General features: G+C 36.4%; 1 protein-coding gene across 2 annotated transcripts in view; it reads right to left on the reverse strand.

Annotated features, from left to right (window-relative positions):
• The window catches only part of LOC108746494 (pyruvate kinase-like), a 105,593-nt gene that overhangs the window by 5,361 nt on the left and 75,192 nt on the right, over positions 1 to 25,040 (reverse strand). For both annotated transcript variants that reach the window (XM_018483307.1, XM_018483306.1), the window contains one exon: positions 5,617 to 5,955. In XM_018483307.1, coding sequence (XP_018338809.1) covers positions 5,617 to 5,955 — 339 coding nt within the window. The remainder of the gene's footprint in view (positions 1 to 5,616; positions 5,956 to 25,040) is intronic.

Below are 25,040 nucleotides of genomic sequence, written 5' to 3' on the forward strand. Positions count from 1 at the left end.
ATTCTATCGCGCATCGGAAGTTCTCATAACTGGAGGGTAGGCTGTAGAGCAGCATGATAGATAGCAGGTCGGGATGAATGTCGACCTCCATCTCACCAAGCTTGTCGATGGCGTCGAAGAAATGGCGCACGTGGTCGCGTACGTCGCCGCCATTTTCCATGCGCTGCAGCATTAGTTGTTTCAACAGCATGGCTTTCCGGGCGGGTCCCTTGGACTGGTATATGCTTTCGAGCTTTAGCCAGACGTCCCTCGAGGTCTCGCATCCTTTGATCTGCTTCAGCTCGCTGGGACTGATGGAAAGTATAATGTCCGACTTGGCCTTACTGTCGTTGACTTTCCATTGTTTCGTGGCGCTTGCCGAGGCTGCGTCTCCGACCACATGTGTCGGCTGTGCGAAAAAGTCGCTCACGTACGCCCACGCGTCATTCTTGATTAGCACCGCCTGCATTTGCAGCTTCCACGTGTCGTAATTGTCCTTGCCGAGCGCTTCGATGCGCGTTAAGCCGGCCGCACTCATTCTTCCAAATCACTCTAACCTATCGTCCGCGTGAGAGGCCGAAACCGATTCACTTCGGCTCTTTCTTCGTATTTTCGTCCGTATATCGTTTTCCCGGGCGCGACTGGGCCCATAACCTGTCGATGCCGTGTGGATATACGGAGGTAGGACCGAATAAAGTGAGTCAAACTTGGTAAAAGCACGGTTTAGTGAAAAGCGTGTGATCTTAGATACACGTTGTATAGAAGTAAGTAATGTGCAGCAGTACAAAAAGGATCGAGAGATCGTAGTACAGATGAGGATCGATATCGATGTATCGACTTGGTGTGAATCGCGATCTCGAGAACACACACACACACACACACTTAGAGTATTCACGATTCGTATCTTATTTCTTTTCTTCGAAATATTGCACCTGGCTAAATAACTCTTTCTATTCTTTCCTCCTTTTTAAATATACAACTTCATAAATGTTTTTTAAAGATGTTAAAATATATATAAGAACCTATTCATAATTTTTTTATAATTGGAAAAATTATGGAAATTAACTACACACAAACAATCCATCATGCACAGTAAAAGAAAATTGTATTAGGTTTAGTAAAAAGTCATCGCGTATTTTTTAGCTCAAAGTTGTATATACAATATCTTCGTCAATAATGAATGAAATTCAAATTTAAAAAAGGGTTTTAAAGCTTGAAATCTCTACTTTTAAAAGCTTATCACATTTTTTAAGTTTATATGAGTTTGATAATTTTTACATACCAAAAACTACGAGCTGAAAAAGACGAAAAATTTTCTTCTCACTTTGTGGATTTGTAACGTGTCCAAAACGAATTTGAGAAAATTTTCGATTACATATCGTGAAAGCTTGATACTTTCCCTACAAAATCGTTTTTTTTAAATATTCCTACGACTTTTGATTACTGAGTTATCGCGGATTAAATAAAAGAATTATTTTGACTTTAATTGCTCATAACTCCATTAAAAATTGTCGTATCGTATAATTTAAAAAAGAGATTTTTAAAGCTGAAACTTTACTCTATTAAGATATATTTATATTGTTGGTAAGAAAGTAATTGCGGTTTGTACTGATAGATGTCTTTTAAAAAAACGCGATGACTTTTTACTACACCTAATATATAGTATGTATTAAGAGTAAAATTTAAAGATATCTTATTAAAATTAATACGAAAAATAAATTTATTTACGTATAAAAATTACAAAACATACAGTATATATTATGTGATATGACAGCTATTTCATTCATGAAAATAACGCACAATGTTTACTATAGGCATATATTTTTTGTCCTCTATTTCTCTACTAAAAAATAGAATTTTGACATCTTGTTTACATTTGCCGCAAAAATCTGCATATAATATTCTATTAGTATCAAGAAAAAAAAAGTAACGAAAAAGTAACGACTCGTTATATTTTGAGTAATAATAACGGTAACGAATTACTTTTGCAAATAAATAAATTCTTATCAAATTTCTATAATTCTTATAATCTTATTATTATAGCTGTAATACGTTATTTTTCGTTCTGGATACTAATATATAATCATAACCGACGTTCCTTTGCTGTACAATTTTTCTAAAAAGATTTTGATACCGACAGTTTGATGTCTTGACATTGCGAAGCATATTTTCATTTGCTATCAACCATACACATTATAAGTTTTCACTTTTCTGACGAATTCTAATGTATGTGTTACTATTCCGTTCAACTAATCAGACGAAGATCCTTCTTTATTTTATTGATATCAACAATTATATAGTTATTCAATGTGAAGTACATGTTTAATCTTCGATCGACTTTATGCTATGTTTTTTTACCGTTTAGACATATTTTGTAAACATTGATAAAATGTTCCGATCGTGATCGAAATGTTTGTTGTTGTTAGCCAGCATATTATTAAATTTCATAATTAGTTTATTAAAACTTTTACTTATCTACCAATTTTTATAGGTTAAATTTTTAGCTCGTAGCCCTTTTTTCTTTTAGTTTGTTTTTAACTTAATATTTGGCTCTCAGATTCAATAAAGTTAATTATCATGTAATAAAGGGCAATTATCATGTAAATAAGGGCAATTGTGAGATCTAGTATACATTACTAATAAATCCATCAAAAAAACAAGAAACAGTCTTTAAATCTGTGGTCAAAAAATAGATTCAAATGCTTAAATAAAAAGATTAGATGGCTAAAGTCTAAAGATATAATAGATAAAAATAAGAATATAAAACCTGTTAATTATGTTGGTTCGATTATAAAACAAAATGGAACATATTTACAAAATTCTATAGATGCCACAAATGAGGGTAACACTAATCATTTAAAAATTTCCTTTCCAAATAAAGTTCCTGATACTCAACATAAAACAGAAAAGATAATGATAAAACCTTCAAATATCGTCGAATATCATTCCAAATGATGTTCGATGTTTTCTTCAATTTAAATTTCGCTTTACCTCCTTCAAACAAAAAATCTAATGTAATTGAATACATAAAAAATGTGGAGAACAACATTAAAAAACTAGATATCAAGTCACAATCAGAAGTTAGAAATCATTGCATTCCATTGTTACAGAATATTGTCTCCTTGTCTCCTCCAAAAAAACCGAAATATTAAAATGCAGATTGGTTAAATCAACAGGATATTTTAAAAATAACATAAACATATTATTCACAAAAGAAGACAAGGGGAATAGCACGGTGACCATTGAAAAAGAAGAATATTTTAACAAAATGAAAAATCTATTAGCTGACGTTGACACATATACAATGATTAATAAAGATCCTACTAAAAGATTCACTGAAAGGGTGCGTGAGTTGCCTACCAAATAGTTAAGGAAAAGACATATAACTAAATATGAATACAACAAAATTTATTATAACGATGACATATTACCTAGAGCTTGTGAGTTACCCAAAATACACAAATCGGGGCATCTTCCACTTAAGACGAATCATCATTTCTTCCATCAATAGTCCATTTTATGATTTAGCAAATTATAAGCATAACATCATTAATGAGAACATTCCAAAAAACCTCTAGCCATGTAGAAAATAGTTCAAAAATTGTCAAAAAATTGGATGGAACGGTCTTGGATGATGATATGATATTAATTTCGTTCGATATCGCTTCACGAACATTCCAATCAAATTAGTATCAAAAAGTATCGAAAAAAGGTGGCATCACATAGAGAGAAAATGCTTTTTATTCCGAAAAAATGAATTTTTGATAGTCTTAAAATTAATATTGGACTCAACTTATTTTATATTCGATGGTCTAATCTACAAATAAAGTTTTAATCACCCATAGGCTCACCATTGTCACCCATCTTAGCTGACATAGTGTTACAAGACTTTGAGAAGAAAGCTTGGCGAAGATTGAACATTGACATGCCTTTTTATTACTGTTAAGTTAGTAATATAGCTATGGCCCACATTGATATATTGACAATATATGAGAAATTTTTAATTCGTTTCAAGAAAGGATTCAATTCACCTTGGAAATTGGTGGAGATAAGCTTCACTTTTTAAATTTGACTTTCAATAACAATCATCTAGAATTTGATTAATATAGAAAACATTCTCTGGCAAATTTATCAATTTTATGTCTTCGCATCCTCCTTCTAAAAAAAAAGAAGTGATCATAAATATTGTGGACAAAGCTATTTTACTTGCGCATCCTAAATATCATCAAAAAAACTTATCCTTTATTATTGAAACATTTCTAAACAATTTAGAGTTTACTTTCGAAGCTATTAACACAATTAAAAAATTTGCTTTAAATAGTAAAATTAAATCAGATAAAAATAAAAATGAATCTCCTAACAATATATAGAAAAAAAATGGTTTACAATCCCGTACACACACATACCTAATGTGACAGAGAAATTTGGGAATATTTCAAAAGACAATAATGTATAATTGTCGTTTTTTAGCAGCAATAAGCTCGGAAGGATGATCAAAAAGATGCTTCTTATTAACATGACCAGAAATGTAGTTTATAAAATTGCGTGTAAAGAATGTGACGCGACCTATGTTAAACAAACTAAACGAAAATTAAAAACTAAAATTACTTTAATTGCATATCTGATAATAAATAATACATCATACAATATTTAATACACTAGATTACAGAGTTGAGAACGTTACTTTAAAAAAGTACATTACCGTTACTCGAAATGGTATTACTGAACATAAAAATCAAATTAGACAGACAAATAATGTATCTGTTATTACTGAACATAGGTTAAGTAAAAATCACGAATTTGATTGGGAAGATTATTGATAGAGAAAGATATGTGGGTAAAAGATCAATTTCTGAAATGCATGTAAAATTGCAAGATAATGCATTAAATCTACAAACAGATACTGAATTCTTACATCATAGTTATGTATCTATCCTTAAACTTTAAAATTCAAGTCAGCTTCTCAACAAAATTTCTCCTTTTAATTTTACATTATTCATGCTATATGTTTTATTTCTTGACGTTTATCTTAAATATAGCGTTAAATATAGCACAGTATTTATTTATCATTGATAATAACGTTCTCTTGACTTGAATTTGTGACATTGTACAAGGAATCAGTTCTAACGAATTCCAGAACCTAAAAATGAATTTTATTCTTAAATTATCATATTTTTGGTGTAACAAAGCCTCACTTGTGTGGTTCGGTGAATTGCAAAAATTGCTGTCATTGCAAATATATATAAAACAATTTTTCAACAAAATCCATTACAATACTTTATAGATCTTAACAGTTACACAGCTGGTTAAGGAAATTCTCAATATTCAAATTATGCAATCACCTCAGAACCACCAAGAATCCAGGACTTCAATTTGTTGTTGTATGCGCTGAAGATAGCTTGAATATAAGTCAAAACGTTCGTACATATGTATAGATAATCAAGAAATAATGATATAAAAATTACTTATAAGTAACTATTATATGGGAATAGATATATGCTAGTATTAATTGCGGTTGCTCACAATTGCCCTTATTTCACACGATAATTAACTTTAGTACATATTATGATACATAAATTTTACTTTTTTCTGTAGAGAGAATATTGTAAAATTAAATAATATTTATTGATATCATACCTTCATAATACAAGGGTAATATTCCACGGTATAAATGCGCTTGTCGAGCAACTTGATGAAATCTGGTAACTGCAATAATAGGACAACGAGGTCTATATTTCGCAATTAGATGTGCGGATCGTCCAGATGTTGTAATAACAATGATAGCACTAGCCAAACATTTGACGGATGCTTCTACAGAGGCAATGGCAACTGCATGCGTGGCATCTATAGGCGGCAGAGCTTTGCTTGACAAATCATGAAAGATTTGAGTCTGCCAAATCGCAGCCTCTGCTTCCTTACAAATATTAGCCATTGTGTGAACACATTCCAAAGGATAATCTCCTTTTGCTGTTTCACCTAAAAGTACAAGAAAACAAAGCTTATAATTGCATATCTGATAATAAATAATACATCAATATTTAATACACTAGATTACAGAATTGAGAACATTACTTTAAAAAAGTAACCGATATCATTACCGTTACTCGAGATATTTCATTATTTTTTATTTGTTGTAATATTGCAATAAGTTATTAGATTTTAAAATTACATTATTTGATAATCAATACTATATGCAATAATAAATATTAAATAACAAATATTAAATATAAAATTTTTAACTGTCTAAAGAAGTTCATATATAAAGCAAGTTTTTCTATATATTAAAGAGACTGAGATTCGACTATTTATACTTTGCAGTCAAAATGATGAAATAAATTGTCATTACAGCGATTCCGTATCATATGCAATATTAATGTAATGCATTGCGAATTTATGTGTTATATTCTTAATAAATTACTAGTGTATAGATACAGCACCAAAAGTTTTCAAAAATATCTCAGAAATATTAACTGAAAAGTGAAACATTTCATAAAAATTGCGAAATATGTCTGCAACATTTCTGAAATAACAAAATGTCCGCGATTCTTGCATACCTTGTTGAAAGGTCGATGAAATGTCTTAGAAAAAATCTACAATCTTTTTGAAATATTATCAAAAAAGTTTCAGCCATTTCTAGTAGTACAAAAATAATATTCAAATATATGGAGGCCATTTTAATCAATATACGCGAATATCTCAAAAAGGAGAAATTTTTTCGAAAAATGTTTCAGACAAAAGTTTTTTGGTTTCAAGGGGGAAAAACGGTGATCTTGATAAGAAATCTTTAAGGTCGGGTCCATATTACATAAAATTTGTTTAATGGAATCCTCCATTTTTTATTGCGAATTTTTGTAGCTTATTTCAAGAGCTTTCAAAACACTATAATAAAGTATTTTTCGTTAGGTGCATTTCAAGTTATGAGTTTCGAAAGTTACAATATGCCGGCATTTGTATTACGCAAAGTGTCTGGTCGACGACTAAAATTTTTGAATGTTGTTCAGGATCATGTTCTCATATATAACATTTGTTAAGATCAAGGTCGATGGTGACTGTTTCTCTTACTTTCATTTTTATACTGAAAATTCATTTTTATGTAAAAATGAAAATAAGAAAAACAATCACTAATGATCTTAATTTTCCAGGATAATCCTGAACAACATTCAAGAGGTTTTAGCTATCAGTTGGACATCTTACATAATGCAAATTCCGGCATGCTGTAACTTTCGAACCTTATAACTCGAAATGTACCTAATGAAAAATAATAAAAAATACTTATGTGTTTTGGAAAACTCTTGAAATAAATTACAAGAATTCGCAATAAAAAATGAAGAGTTCCTTTAAACAAATTTTATGTAACATAGACCCGACCTTAAAGATTTCTAAGGTGAACCAAGGTCACCATCTTTTTTCCTCTTAAAACCAAAAAACTTTTGTCTGAAACATTTTTTGAAAAAATTTCTCCTTTTCGAGATATTCGCGTGTATTGATTAAAATGGCCTATCCTGTATACTTGTTTGGTACTTGATTGGTACTTAAATAATATTTAAATTTATGTCGATATAATAAATTTAAATATTGCTTAAATATCAATTAAACATATATTTAAGTATTATTTTTGAAGTAATTAAAATTTATTGATTTTTCATGCGAGTTATATACCTCCTTCATAAACTCGAGTAGTAAGAATAATTCAGTAGAGATAGAATTTTACCGAAAAAAAATTATAAACTAGCATTTCTCTTCACGAAAATCTTCGAAAAATCATCAAAAAAGAAATGCGTATGTTTGAGACTCAAGAATTGTGAAAAAAATATGCGAAAAAAATTGAATAGTTGCAAAAAGCACGTTTTCCGTTTATAAAATGAAAGATATTGATTAAGTTGCCCCTCCCTCCCCCCCACCCCACTATTAAAAATCTATAAATGACCATTACCATTCGTTTGATGGTCGTTTGGTGGTGTTTAGTAGTCCATTCAGAACGTTTGGTAGTCAAAGAAATAATAAAAAATGTAAAAAAAAAAAAGGCCGCGCGTGAAATTAATCTCCCCATTTCTAAAACTCGGCTTTATAGACTGCACATACAATAATCACTATAAGCATTCGTTTGATGGTCGCTTACTGATGTTTGGTAGTCCATTCCCGAAGATTGATAGTCGAAATTATACTGAAAATATTAAAAAAAGGATATATGCGCGTAAACTTAACCTCTCCACTTGTAAAACTCGGCTTTCCTAACTATATACATAATAATAATTGTCATCATCAGGAATGGACTACCAAATGTCAATAAGCGAATGCTTATATTTATTATTGTATATGCAGTCTCAAAGCTGAGTTTTAAGAGAACTATGTTCATGCGCGTATTTCGTTTTTTACATTTTCGATTATAATTTTGACTACTACTCACCGGGAACGGACTAGCAAACATCAATAAACGACTATCAAACGAATGCTTAACAGTTATTATTGTATGTACAGACTGTAAATTTTAGAAATGGGGAGAATAACTTCACGCGTATTCTTCTTTTTTTTTGATATTTTTCGTTATATCTTTGACTACCAAACGTCCAGAATGGACTACTAAACATCACTAAACGGCTACCAAACGAATAATAATGGTCATTTAAAAATTTTTAATAATAGAGTAACCAACTTCACACAGTTTAATGATTATATGGAAAAAAGTTCGGTATGAAAAATGTAGGTATTCAAAATACTTACAAAATAAGACGTGAAACATTAAAATTGATCTATTATAATAGTTAAATAGAAAAAAAATTAAAATCACCGAAAAAAATGCCTTTTTTCGTCCGCTCTCTGTTCATTGAAATTTAAACGCAAAGCTTCGAAATTCTTCCTAAAATGTAACCCTCGTAATGACGAACAAATCTAGTCCTAAACGAGCCTGAAATGTTCATTTTTGCCATGTTTACTAAAAACCTGTATGCGGAAAATTTAATTTCTTCGTCTTTAAGCAGTCGCACAACAATTTACAGGGGTGATTTTTCTTCTTCAAGAGTTGCCCTCACGTACACTAAATAACAAAACGATTTTTTGTAGTTAAACTATTATAAAACAACTTTGAAAAGTGGATATCTTTTTTTCGTATAAAAAATGAAATAATTCCGTTAATATACATTATATCAAATTACCGTGTGAAGCATTCAACAGTTGACATTTTTCGACGAATTCAAAAAAAAGTTACCGTCCGATTATTAGGAACCAAAATAACAATTTTTTCAAAAAATCACTTTTTAAGATTAAGAGTTCCGTCTGGCACCAATTTATTAAGGAAGAATTGAATTTGCTGTCAAAAAATATTCGAATTTTTTGCTGCTAAAATCTATTGGAAAGTTGAGGGACAAGAGCTAGGCAGCGCGCCGGACGGAATGGAGGAAGCCAGCGCGCGATCGAGTGGGGAATCAATCGCTCCGCGATTCGCGCGTATTTGATTCCGTATGTTAAAATTTGCTAAATTTACATTTTCTTAGCTATAAATTAACGTAGATGATTTTTTTTAATCTGAGATAACTCGACGCGATATAAACAAATAGCTTGACCAAATGTTTTGCAAAGTAATCACGAAATTTTTAATTTTTCGTTTCTTGAATTTTTATTTTGTCGGTTTATTACTAAAAAATCACGTTTAAGTATGGAGTGAATGTCTGATTAACAAATTTAAGTCACATGAGCTATGTTTCTTTATTTAATGTACTGTAAAAGTGTCCAATTGGACAATTAAATGTACAGAATTATCAGTACAAAATTGTTTTTGTGAATTTAATTGTAGATGCAAATATGACATACGTAAACAAATAATTAATAAGTAATTTACCAAATGTTAGCGTAAGTGTTGAAGATAGTTGCAAAATATATTTTTCGTCTAACTTACTTTTATATTTGCGAAAGTTAGTATTATATTTTCAAATATAAAAGTAAGTTAATGTTATATAAAAAATATATTTTGCAACTATCTTCAACATTTACGCTAACATTTGGCAAATTACTTATTAATTATTTGTTTATATACGAGGTCTGTTCAAAAAGTATCGCGAATTTTGAATTTCCGCGGGTTACGTATATTCGATTTTCGATTTTTTGTGGCGTTCTGTTGGTACTCATGTCTCTCACTTATGCCGACAAGTTCGGCCATTTTGAATGTTCAATTAATTTTTGACAGCTGCTTTGCTTGCACGTGTTTTGACTCGTCTTCGATTTTTGCCTATTCCAAAAAATGGATCAAAGAATCTGTATCAAATTTTGTGTGAAAAAGCAAAATTAAGTGCGCGGACGCATTCCGAATGTTGACTGTGGCATATGGTGAAGCTACCTTGGACCGAAGCAACGTTTATCGGTGGTACAAAATGTTCTCAGAGGGCCGAGAAGATGTGAACGACGACGAGCGTGCCGGACGCCCGAGCACGTCAACAACAGACGAAAACATTGATGAAGTGAAGAAAATAGTATTGGCCAATCGTCGAATCACCGTTAGAGAGGTTGCTGAGGACCTAAACATATCGATTGGCTTGTGCCATTCGATTTTTACCAATGATTTGGGCATGAGACGGGTCGCCGCGAAATTCGTACCAAAATTGCTCAATTTCGACCAAAAACAGCATCGCATTAACATTGCTAAGGAGCTGTTGGACTCTGTCCGCGACGACCCAAATTTGCTCCAGAGGGTCATAACTGGTGACGAATCATGGGTTTATGGTTATGACGTGGAAACCAAAGCTCAATCATCCCAATGGAAGCTGCCGCACGAGCCAAGACCGAAAAAAGCGCGCCAAGTTCGGTCGAATGTGAAGGTTTTGCTTACAGTTTTCTTCGATTGCAGGGGCGTGGTGCATCATGAGTTCTTGCCACAGGGTAGAACGGTCAATAAGGAATATTACCTGCAAGTTATGCGCAATTTGCGCGAAGCAATCCGCCAGAAACGCCCGGATTTGTGGAAGAACAAAAATTGGCTTTTGCACCATGATAACGCCCCTGCTCACACATCGTTGCTTGTGCGCGAATTTTTGACCAAAAACAACACACTAATGATGCCGCAGCCACCGTATTCCCCAGATCTGGCCCCCTGTGACTTTTTCTTGTTCCCGAAACTGAAGAGGCCCATGAAAGGACGACGCTACGCTACGATTGAGGAGATAAAGACGGCATCGAAGGAGGAGCTGAACAAGATCACAAAAAATAATTTTTTGAAGTGCTTCGAGGATTGGAAAAAACGTTGGCACAAGTGTATAATATCTGATGGGGATTACTTTGAAGGGGACAAAATAGATATTCATGAATAAATAAATAATTTTTGAAAAAACACAAAATTCGCGATACTTTTTGAACAGACCTCGTATATCATTTGTATCTGCAATTAAATTCACAAAAACAATATTGTACTGATAATTCTGTACATTTAATTGTCTAATTGGATCCTTTTTACAGTACAATAAATAAAGAAACATAGTTCATGTGACTTAAATTTATTAATCAGACATTCACTTCATATTCAAACGTGATTTTTTACGGTTTTTTTACTTCAAAAATTTATTTATCTCGATATCAAAAACAAAAAATACATGAATTAAAGTATTTGCCCTCACTAGCTATACATTTTTCCCATCTTTGTGGCAATAAGTGGATTTCGTGACCATAGAACGATTGGTCTTTTGAAGCAATCCATTCATCGATCCATTTTCGCATATCTTCGTAATTTCTGAAGTGTGTATCCACTAAGTCGTGCTGCATCGATTGGAACAAGTAATAGTCTGAAAGAGCTAAGTTTGGTGAATAAGCTGGGTGCGGGAGAACTTCCCACTCGAGCTGCATCAATGTTTTCTTGACAGCTTTTGCAATATGTGGTCAAGCGTTGTCATGCAAAAACATAACTTTGCGTCGATTGCTGGCTACTGCTGACCTTTTTTCCAACAATGCTTCATTCAGACGGTTCAATTGTAATTGATATCGATCCCCCGTGATACTTTTATTCGGTTTGAGTAGCTCATAGTAAACGACACCATGCATATCCCACCAAATGCAGAGCATTGCTTCGTAGCCATGGATATTTCGCTTTGGTATAGATGTTGATGGTTAGTCAAAATCCACCCATGACTTTTTGCGTTTGGGATTATTAAAATAGATCCACTTTTCATCGCCAGTCACAATGCGCCATAAAAAACTTTTTTTTCTGTCTGGCGAGCAAAGAAATAGAGATGTTTAAGCGATTCGCAATGGCATTTGTGGTTAATTCGTGTGATATCCATTTTCCTTCTTTTTGAATCTTTCCCATTGCATGTAGACGTTCGGAAACAGCCATCGGAGTAACATTTAATGCTGCAGACAATTCTTGGGGCGTTTGAGCTGAGTTTTCGTCTAATGCTTGCAATTCGATGTTTTCAAACTTTTTCAGTTTACCTGAGTGTTATTAATCATTCACATCATAATCACCACTCTTAAATTGTTGAAACCATTTTTGGTGTATTCTTTCTGATGGAACACAATTGCCATAAGCTTCGACAAGCAATTTATGAACTGTAGTTGTAATTTTTTTCAAATCAAAGTAATAAAGCAGCATGTAAAAAAAACAATTTATCACGTTTATCCATGTTTAAAAACAAAAAAATGACACTGTTCGCTTAAATGAATCTTTTCTGACAACTGAATTTTATTGACAAATGTCTAACCTCTAAAATGCAGTCAGTTCAGATGTCAAAGTAAAATACACCTACAACTAGCGTCATCTAAATATGAGTCGTCGAAAGTTTAATATCTAATAATAGTGCAACTCTTGAAGAAGAAAAATCACCCCTGTAAATTGCTGTGCGACTGCTCAAAGAAAAAGAAATTAAGTTTTCTGCAGATAGGTTTTTAGTGAACAAATGACTTTTGTAAAAACTAATGAACGAACATTTCAGGCTCGTTCAGGACTAGATTTATTCGTCATTACAAGGGTTACATTTTACGAGAATTTCAAAGCTTTGCGTTTAAATCTCAATGAACGGAGAGTGAGTGAAAAAAAGGTCTTTTTCGATGTTCTTTTAATTTTTTTTCTACTGAACTAATAGATCGATTTTAATGTTCCACATCTCATTTTGTAGGTACTTTGAATATCTACACTTTTCATACCAAACTTTTGTTCATACAATCAATGTCTTTCGTTTTGTAAACAAAAAACATGTTTTTGCAACTATTCGATTTTTGTCGCATATTTTCTTCACAAGTCTCGAGTCTCAAACATAAGTATTTCTTTTCTGATAGCCTTTCGAAGATTTTCGTGAACAAAAATGCTGGTTTACGATTTTTTTCCGGTAAAATTCTACTTCTACTGAACTATTCTTGCTATTTGTGAAGGAGGGGTATACATTCTGTCAAAAAAGTACCGGGAATTGATCATTTAAAAAGCCCGCTTAAAGGAATTGTCAAAATTCTTTTTGTCGCTAAGTTGACATAACTGTCCTCTATACTGACGCGGAGCTGGAGTGCCATCTGCCATTTAATGTGATTATCGTGCTCGATTTTATCAGTTCATCTCAAGTGTGTTTTGCGATTTTTACAATGAATGAAAAGATCGAACAAAGAATTTGTCTCAAATTTTGTATTGCAAATAGAATTTCGTGTGAATCGCTGAAGATGTTACAGAAGGCTTACGGTGAATCGACTTTATCAAAAACACGTGCATATGAATGGTACAGTGCATTGAAAAGCGGTCGAGATGTGGTGAAAGATTTGCCTCGCTCTGGTCGGCCATCAACGTCTTCAACTGAAGTTAACATCGATAAAGTGAAGGAAATGGTGATTGAAAATCGTCATTTCAGTTTGAGAGAGATAGCCGCTGAACTTACGGTGTCTCACGAATCAATTCGTACCATTTTACGCGATTGTTTGGGCATGGAACGCGTTGCCGCTCGACTAGTTCCGAAAGACCTCAATTTTCTTCAAAAACTCAATCGCGTAAAGGTCGCTGAAGACATGTTAGAACGAGTTAATTCCGACCCCACATTCATAAAACGCATTATAACTGGTGATGAGACATGGGTTTACGAGTTTGATATGCAAACCAGTCAACAAGCTTCGGAATGGCGCCTTCCAACTGAGCCAAAACCGAAAAAACCACGTCAAAGTCGATCAAAAGTCAAAGTGATGTTAACTGTTTTCTTTGATTGTCGCGGTGTTGTGCACTCGGAGTTTTTGCCAGAAGGTCAGACGGTAAATAAAGAATATTATCTGGGCGTTATGCGGCGTTTGAGAGAGCAAATTCGTCGAAAAAGGCCAGATTTGTGGAAAACAAACTCATGGATTTTGCACCATGATAATGCACCATCTCACAAGGCTATCATTGTGAACGAATTTCTGACCAAAAACTCAACAAATATCATCGAACAACCACCGTATTCACCAGATATGGCTCCGGCTGACTTTTTTCTCTTTCCAAAACTCAAATTATCACTTCGGGGCACTCGTTTTCAGTCGATAGAAGACATAAAAGAGAATTCGCGTCGAGAACTGAAGTCGATTTCGGAAAATGCGTTTAAAAAAGGTTTTGATGATTGGATTATTCGTTGGTATAAATGTATTATATTTCGAAAGGAGCCTACTTTGAAGGCGATACAATAAATTTGAATGAATAATAACTATTTTGTGTTTTATTGACCAATTCCCGGTACTTTTTTGACAGAATGTACTATATAACGTGCATGAAAAATCGTAAATAATTAAATAACTCGTAAACTGTTGCGTTTTAACATGATTTATATTATTCTAAATTAATAGAAGAGATACACTATTATTACAATTTATTAAAACTTATGTTATTTAGAATGCTCTTCATCCCTTATTGATGCCGGAGGCTGCCTAGCGGCCGAGAAAGCATTTTCGGTCGCTTGAAACAAGCGACTAGTGAAAAGAAAAAGCTCGCTGTCTCGTTTACTCTCAGTACACTGAAGGCCACACGGACATGGGCTCGTGCTTGAGTGTAGCTACCAGTTTCCACGCCTTACTAGACCGCCATCTGATTCTGTATCGCCACCGTCAATGCAGAGTTCTTGGCCAAGTATTCAGGAGTCTTAAAATATTTCTCAAAAATAGTAATTATATTGCCAACTATCTAGATATACTAAGTAGTTCTAAGCCATGGGGCTAGAGAGCACGGGGCGCGGGGGAGGGGAAAACGCAGGAAAGTCTCGGGGCTATCGGTGTTTACGAAAAGACCAGTATCAATGATACTGGTGCCGCCATGTTGTAATGTCACGTATCATTGGGACCCTGTCATGGGGGGGGGGGGGGGCCGCCGCCGTCATTGCAGTCGCCACAGATCGCGCGCCCACCCCAAAATGCGTCGCGGTACTATAACGCGAACAGAATATTTTGTCTAGAAGATCGGTGACACATCATCGATGTTCCGGCTGCTAAACAAAGTGCTATCAATGAGGAGTAAATGATGACGATGAAATCATACTGCGTTCCCAGTTTTCTTTCAAGGTCAGAAGCGTCGATAACGATATTTATCTGGAAAGAACCACGAGATCCGTGACATATCACGTTAAGAGAAACGCCGATATTTTTTTCTAAAGAGATATCGATGACATCGTCGATGCTGCGATTCAATAGGGATAATAGACAAAGTGACAAAAAAGTCGCAAATGAAATATATAATGGATCATCAGCGCGTGGCACCTTAGGTGGCGCCCTGTAAGATTACCGAACCGATCGCGATAAGTATAATGCGAAAAATATGGCTGACCATCGTGCAGACGTTGAGGACATGGACGTTGAGGACATGGACGTTGAGGACATGGACGTTGAGGACATGGACGATATAGAATTCGAAAATGTCGGAAACATTATGAACAATGTAGCCGAATATATTAGAAACATGAATGAGGAGTTCGCGAATATTAGAGACGAAATGTTCGAAGTGCTCAATAAAATGGAAGTAAACTTTGAAGAGATAATGAACAAAGATTCATCCGACAAAGAAGTGCTATCCGACGATACTGGATGTTAGTAATATGAGCGAATATGAAATGGATCGCGTAGAAAAATTCGTGTCATCTCCAGAAATCCATATGTTGAACGCTCGTATTAAGCACTGTGTGATCCACAGTTATTATGACAGGTGATGCATTAACCGTATGTACATCATACATGATTCGTATGGCTGACATTGACGATAGAGGAATGTCAGAAAGTATGATACCGGTTCTCTCGATAGGCTAGACGGCAGGTCGTACACGAATTACAGAGGGCTTTTGTATATTATATTCCCGTGCCCATTCTGCACACATTGAAAAAAACTATTGTAAACAATATTGTGAACAAAAAAAAATAAATGCCAAATGTGTGTCTGAAGACTGTGATCCACGGAAGAGAGACAAAGATGTGCAAATATCGTCGGTACAGTTCCTACGCGATCGAGAAATAGGTACACACGGTGCGAAACAGGGAGTCATCATCAATGACAATAACGATGATGAAAAGGTATATTGGTTCGGACGGTTAGGAGACGATACGGTGTACATTGACTTCGAAGAGAGATTTTGGTACTAAACTGTAATAAAGGAATAGTGTTATCACTCAATGAAAAGTGAAAAGAACATTAAATATAGCTGCACGCGTATTAAGATTTCCGCGGGTGATGAGAAGTGCATCGAAGTGATGATAAAGACTGACAATTTAGTGATGCCATACTACGACCGCGAGGTCCTGCTTGAAAAGTGTTTCGTGTCCTGTGCGATAAGTACATGCGTAATTAATTATGCTATCCTTGTGAGAAGTGCACCTTAAACGAATATATACATATAAGGTGATAAAACACTATGACATTCTAGATGTAAAGCGTGCTGCACCGTGTGTAAACGAGTTACGTGCTCCATCTAAGAGTGTGATTTAAAGACTGTGAAAAAGACATGGAAAACCACGAGCAAGTGGAATGCAAACTGTTGGAGCAGTGTGGTCAAGTCGCCACTCTGGTGGAGTGTTTCGCATGGCTGCAACAATGCGATGAGTGCATCGAGCAGATCAAACAACGTTGTTGTGCCAAGCGTCCGTGCCTCGCTGTTGTATACAGACAATCCGTAGTGGCCAGGATCGCGCGACTCGCGAGTGCAAAGTTGCAATTAAAGCGACGGTTCATGCACGTTGGTGGCGAGTACGCGAGTGACGAGTGCGCGAATGGCAATAAACAATCTCTTGTCTGAGAGATCGACACCGCGTTCGAGAATCGTGTTCTAATCGATGCAGTGATCAATGCGAATTACATCAAGCCGCGGCGGTTTTTGGAAGACGCTAGCAATGTAGTGCTCGAGCGAGTGCGAGACGTTGTAGAAAGACACGGTAGAGTAAAAGTAAACACCGCGTTCAACGGCAAGTTCGCGACGAAGGATAAACATACTAATAATTACAAAGAACAGCGAGATATATCGATGCACCGATATGCGCGAGTAATACGATCGGCACGTCATCGAGCCTACGTTGACATTGTTCGAAGAGTTCCAGGAACGTGACAGCGGGTGGACGCTGTCGCAAATCGTCAACTTGACTGTTAACGTGAACAAACTAAATCCCATGCGCGCGGAATGCTATATCGAAATGCCGCGGGAAATAGCGACAAAACGAACGATGATCAGTATGTGTACGACAATGCGTGCTTCGCGTGATCGGTGGTCGCTGCTCTGTACCCAGCTGAAAAACGTGTGAATCGAGAATCATCCGCATTACACTATAGTGTTAAATCTCGTGAGTATCAAGTTTCCAATGACATTAAAAAACATTTCCAATCGAACATTTTCGCGGTCGATCAATATATACAGCATTAAAAATGGACAAGTCCATCCTCTGTGACACCAGTGATACGAGGGACAAGTACGTGAACATGCTGTATCTGCAAGATCCACGCAACGACGGTGTCGGGCATTTTGCGTGGATAAAAAATCTGTCCCGTCTCGTAAGCTCACAACTCTCGAAAAAGGAGCACAGAAAATATTTCTGCGATCGATAAGTATAATAAGAAAAAAATTCTAATTTTCCTTCTTACTAATAAACAATAATAATAATTTTCTTTTTTTTTTCAGATGTCTTCATTACTTCGAATCGACGGAAAAATTACAAACGCATGCTGTGGAGACTGTAGCAAATTAAATTATTGTGCCATTCGATTGCTTGAGCGAGGATAATAGGTGACTCAAATTCGGCAACTATAACAACCAAACGAGTGTCATTGATAAGTCAGTGGAACGAGTGTCATTGATAAGTCAGTGGAACGAGTGTCATTCATAATATACGCCGATTTGGAATGTGCTCTAGAAAAGATGAATAGGGATCCTGAATATCAACGACACAAAATGTTTAGTATCGCGTATCAAAGAATTATGTGCACTGCTCGTACGACAATTCGCTGTCGATATATCGATGTCGTTGTGATGAAGACTGTATAGCATGGTTCACGCAACAATTCAATGATTTGACACATCGCTTGAAAAATATCGCATTCTCAAACGTGCTCATAGAAGCGTCTAAACAGCAATGAGAAGCATACCATAGCGCGACATATTACCACTTGTGTGAAAAACCGTTCGCGCCGGACGATATGCGGATCCGCGATCATTGCCACTTAACCGGTAGATACCGTCCAGCACATTCGAATTGCAATCTTAGTTATAAAAATTCGTTCAATATTCCAGTCATATGTCACAAATTATCGAACTACGACGCCCATTTTATAATTAAAGAAATCGCTAGAGCATATGATGGACAAATAAATGTACTACCGATTACAAAAAAAAAAAATACATTTCGTTTACTAAACACGTCGATAACACTACAGACAAAAATGAAAATTTTCAGGAAAATTGCGTAAAATTAAGATTCATTGATTCTTATAAATTTCTAAATGCAAGCCTGGATAAATTGGAGTCGTATCTCGATAAAGACAAATTAAAAATTGTACGTTCCAAATTTTCAACTTTGTCAGACAAAGAATTCGAATCATTAACGTAAAAGTGTCTTTCCGTACGAGTACGTTGACTGCGTTGAAAAATTGCAGGACACGCTTACCATCGCGTAAATTATTTTATAGTTCATTGACAGATACCGTATCCGAGACCGATTACGCTCACGCCGTGAACGTATGATACCGATTCTCCATCCGAACGCTCGGTGAATATATGAGTGATCTATATTTAAATACCGACGTCTTGTTATTAGCCGACATTTTCGAAAATTTCGCAATAGGTGCATCACTAGTTATAGATTCTATCTCGCGCATTATTATACACTGCCAGGTTTCACGTGAGACGCCATGCCAAAACATGCGCATAAAATTTGAGTTGCTCACCGACAATGACATGTTCATATTCATCGAGCGGGATATACGCGACTCAGTCAACGTTCCGGCAGATACGCGTAGGCTAATAACAAGTACATGCGTTCGTACGACTCGTCGAAATCATCGTCATACTTAATGTACTACGACGTGAATAATCTGTACAGATGGGTAATGTATCAATCTTTTCCATTCGGCGAATTTCGATGGGTCGAAGACGTTGCGAACTTTGATGCCAGCGCGATCGCTCCGGATTCGTCCACCGGTTATATTCTCAAGGTCGATCTCGAGTATCCGCAGCATCTACACGATCAACACACTGACTTACCTTTTTGTCCAACGCGCGATAAGCCGCCCGGCAAGCGCAAGGATAAACTTCTCGCGACGTTGTACGATAAGCAGCGTTACGTCCACTATCTGCAGCAACGTACTCGTCACGGTCTTCGCGTAACAAAAATTCATCGGGTACTACAATTCGCTCAATCTCCATAGCTCCGTAATTACATTGAATTTAATACACAATTTAGAACGCGCGCAAAAAACGATTTCGAAAAAAAATTATGTAAATTAATAAACATCGCGGTATTCGGCAATGGAGAATGTGCGCAATCATGTCAACGTAAAATTAATAACAAAATGGGATGGACGATACGGCGCGGAAGCAGTGATCACGAAACCAAATTTCCACAGTTGTAGCGTCTTTGCGGAAAATTTGATCGCTGTCGAACTGCGCAAACTTGAGATAAAGTTCAACAAGCTGATTTACGTAGGTATGTGTATATTCGACATATCGAAAGTCTGCTTGTACGAATTTCACCACGAGTACATGTCACCGATGTATCGCAACAAATGCAAGATCATGTACACCGACACAAACAGTCTCATTTACCATGCGACGATGCTTACGAGATTATGAAGTGCGATATCGTTAGATTCGACACGAGCCATTATCCGGCGGATGTGTACGGTTCTCGCGAATGAAAAAGTATCCGGCCTGACGAAGGACGAGAACAACATGTATTAATGATCGAATTCGTTGAACTCAGAGAAGATGTACGCTGTGAGGGTGGACAGAAAGAACTGAAAAGACGAAAGGTATGAAAAGTAATGTCGTAGCGCGAATACGATAACGTTCGACGATTACGTGCGTTGTTTGAACGAAGAGATCAAAATGACTCGCCGTCAATCGTGTATACGATCTAAATTATCTACGTATCTAAATTACACGAAGTATACGCGATATCCGAATCGAAAATCGTTCTGAGTCCATACGGCGAACGATACGTCGTACCGGATTCGACGGAGACGTTACGTTATGAGGCATTGCCGGATATCTTTGTAATATACCATACATGTATTATTGGATGTGTGAATATGATTCCGCCCTTTTTTGTGAAAATAAAATACATTTGCTTGTTTAGAAAATGAAATCATTATTTATTCAAAGTATGCTCCATCTACAGCTATTGTACAATCTTTGCCCATCTTTCAGGCAATGTACGGATTCCTTGCATGAAGAAGTCCTGGTCTTTTGAGGCAATCCAATTATCAAGCCAAAGTTTGATGTTTTCGTAAAAAGTAAATCGCTCTCCTGTAAGATCTGACTGCATCGTCCGGAATAAGTAGTAATCTGAAGGAGCTGTGTCTGGCGAATATGGCGGGTGGGGTAGCACTTCCTAGTCCTGTCCATTTAAATACGTTTTCACGACTTTTGCAGTATGCGGTCTGGCGTTGTCATGTTGAAAAATTAATTTGCTATACCTATTCACCCATTCTGGTCGTTTTTTTTCTATAGCTACCTTCAAACGCATTAGTTGTCGTCGGTAAACATCGCCAGTAATAGTATTAGACGGTTTCAGCAACTCATAGTGCACAACACCTTTCTGATCCCACCAAATACAGAGCATAACCTTGGCACAATGAATATTTTTCTTTGGCTGTAATGAGCTTCACTTGACTTCACCCAGACTTTTTTGCGTTTTGGATTCTCATAATATATTCATTTTTCATCTCCAGTAATTATTCGATGCAAAAAACCTTTTCTTTCTTGTCTTTGAAGCAGCATTTCACAAATGGTTTTTCGATGTCTCTGTCTTTTAATTCATGTGGAACCCAGTTACTACAATATTTGAACCATTCCTATTGCTCGCAAATGTTTTGCAACAGTTGATCGATCGACATTTAATGTTGCTGCCAATTCTGATTGTGTTTGACAACGATCTTCAGCCAATGATTCTTCCAATTCAGCGTCTTCAAATTTTTTGGGTGGTTTTCCATGTTCTTTGTCCTCAATGTCAAAATCATCGTTTTTAAACCGTCGAAACCATTCTTTGTAAGTTGTATTTGATGGAGCACACTCACCGTAAATATCCACAAGCAAATGATAAGTTTCCGCTGCACTTTTCCTTGCAATAAAATAGTGCAATAAAACTTCCCGCAAATGATGTTTATTTGGAATAAAACCCGATATTTTCAATGCGATAAAAATACTTATTGTTTACGCTTCAACCGTATGTCACACACTGCGTTTCACAGCTGACACAAAGTACTATCGAATACAAGTATTGACATTTTAATGTATACGCGTAAGCAGTGACACTAACGAATCTATTGGAAAGGGCGGAGTCATATTCACACACCCAATATATGTAGTATATATGTTGCTATTATGTATTAATATGTAATTTACACTTCATGTATCACATTTTTTTATTTATTATATATTACTATCATTGTACTTTCATATAATACATATCATATGTTTTTACATTTATACGTATTACTATTATGTACAATATTTTGTATTACTATCTATGTATGTACCATTGGTATTCAATGTCTATACATATGATGTTGTTTAAAAAAATTATGTATTTTGTATAAATTCCAAAACGAAGATGAATGGGGAATAATAAAAATATACGTTTATATATTTATATTAATATGTTTTTTATATGTAGAAAAAAAATACACGAATTAAAATTGTATCAAATGACATTGTTTTTATAATATGTATCCATGAATTGTGCGATCCATCGAATCCCAGCCACTTGACGTACACCTTGTCTCCTTTCCTGCGCAGAACTTTCTCCACGAGATACACGTCCGAATGAGTAGCGCGATGCAACTCGTGCTCGTAGAACGCTCCAGCAATGGATTTTCCGCGATAGTCCTCGAGTATAATAGATAAGTTACGAGATTGGTACGCTGCACTTTACCGATCATAAACACCTCGGTGGTCCAATTTGACATGTAAATTTTTTCAAAAACCTTATACTTGTTCACGCGTACCGAATCGTCAACTTTAAATTTTGCCGGACCAGCGATTTTTATCGCGCTGTACACCGTGTCCAAAAGTCTCTTGGCGACCGCGGGAGTTACATCGGCGGTTCGCATGTCGATAATGCCATGCTTGCGCGCGTTGTAATCTGATATGAGATGCAACAACTCGTGGACCCACTTGTAATTGCCGTTGACATCTTCCACATGTCGTTTTTGAGCGTGCAATTAAATTGCTCGACCACTGACGCTTTCGAATACGTGGAATATTGATTAACGTGTTTTTTCAAGATTTTCTGCATATCGGCGTTGTAAAACTCCTTCTCCATATCCGTTTATAAATTTTTCGGACATCTTCCACTCGCTCCAGTTATCTCAGCAATAGCGACAGCCTTCTCCTTGCCCATACGTACTTGCTCATCGATGGCGGTGAGTATATAGTGGTGGCCTCTGTTGAAGCTCGAATACGGGCGCATCTCGAAGATATTAGCCTGCCACAGATCGTTGTATCCCCGGACTACGACGCGCTTTCGTGGAAAATTTCTTCTCGCCGAAGCGTACAATTCCTCGACGAGTCGGCGTCTCTCGGCGCTAACTTTTCTCTTTCGTCGATACGCGATTTAATTTATAATAAGACCGGCTTCGCGAAGTTTCTCGATGATCGACAGCATTTTGTTGTCATAAGCGTTGTTATCCGCTCGGTGCGAAGTGTCGAGCAATCGTAGATGAGCCACCAGCTCGTTGGAATCATCCCAGTGCACGTACTCGATCGTGTTGTCGTTCAATGTCATTGAGTGAGATAATCTCTTTCCAGATTTCTTCTTCTATTTCTTAGGTGTAGTCGACATCAACGACGCGATTATGTATTTGTACTTGCATCCTCTGTTGCTCAATAATCGATCCTGCGAATAAAGATAAACGACTATAAAGATCGTCGGGAATTCTTTTGAAAATCAACTCGTAAAGGCATGTCCCGGCGTATCGTATGCCGTCGATAATTATGTTGTCCGCATCATCCACGTCGAAACGTTTATTGCCAAACATTCATCAGTTCATCCTTGTGTAGGTAAACGCCATACACATAATCTATACCGCTCTTCTGTTTAGTCTAGCGCTCCCATCAGAACAGCCTCGACGTATTTTTGACCCAGCGGGCTCAAGTCGGTTTGCAATGCCTCTCGACCTTCTGACGTTTGCAATCGATTTTGAACCTTCGTTGATAGCGAATCGTCCGTCGTTTCGACAACATTCTCCAACGATTCTATCGTCGGTAGGATCATCGTACACGGGATGGAGGTTATCAGCTGTACACGATCGTGCGATCGATGATCGGACTTACGCGGGGTCGCGGAACACTCGAATGTTTCGCTTGCTTCCTCTGCCTCCTCCTCCTCCTCCTATCCCCCCTCCCCAACCCTCCCCACCCCCTCCTCCTCCTCCTTCCTCTCGCGTTTGGGAACAGACGCTGTGTCATTGTCGCGCGCACGCCGGAGCTATCAACGATCTGTCGCAGTGGTTTGATAATAGGCTTAAAATACCTGTCCAATGTCCTCCTCGATTCTACCGGTTTTCAGAGCGCGATATTTCTTGCGAATCGACTCGCTCGTCTTTTCAATCTTCATCGCAATTTTTTCATGCTTGCGCACATCAGCCATGTTCGTCTTTGACGAAGTATCGACAACGATTGGTCACTTTACGGTTCGCGTTATCGCGAACTCGTTAAATCTTTTTCTGTATCTTTCGTCTTTAAGCGCACTATCCTTGTTTATCACTAGAAATCAATATTTTTTTTGCCAACAGTCGCTTTTTGCTAACAGTCGCAACACAACAAACAAAATTCGTCGTACGACATATCGGTATTCAAATGTAAATGTGTTTCAAGTTGATACCATCCTGTTTGAACAGGATCAACATTTGCGTTGTCGCATTTCAGATATTTAGATATTATCGCGTACGTCTGATAGAGATAGAAGCAGTCGATGTCCGCGTTGCGGCCCATCGAGAAGAATTCGCTCACCGCATCCTGCTTGTCACATACCACATCATCAAAGATAAAAATAGAATTTGAGTTCGCCTCGCTCGGTGGAACGATGTCGCTGTTGGAGAACGTAAAGTCGATTTCGTCAATAAATGTAAATAAATTTTCGAGATATCGATACTTTGACTGATGCAGCGATTTCGAGTAAACGTATACGAGGTCTGTTCAAAAAGTATCGCGAATTTTGTGTTTTTTCAAAAATTATTTATTTATTCATGAATACCTATTTTGTCCCCTTCAAAGTAATCCCCATCAGATATTATACACTTGTGCCAACGTTTTTTCCAATCCTCGAAGCACTTCAAAAAATTATTTTTTGTGATCTTGTTCAGCTCCTCCTTCGATGCCGTCTTTATCTCCTCAATCGTAGCGTAGCGTCGTCCTTTCATGGGCCTCTTCAGTTTCGGGAACAAGAAAAAGTCACAGGGG

Source organism: Trachymyrmex septentrionalis, unplaced genomic scaffold (assembly GCF_001594115.1).
Source record: "Trachymyrmex septentrionalis isolate Tsep2-gDNA-1 unplaced genomic scaffold, Tsep1.0 scaffold173, whole genome shotgun sequence".
NCBI lineage: Eukaryota > Metazoa > Arthropoda > Insecta > Hymenoptera > Formicidae > Trachymyrmex > Trachymyrmex septentrionalis.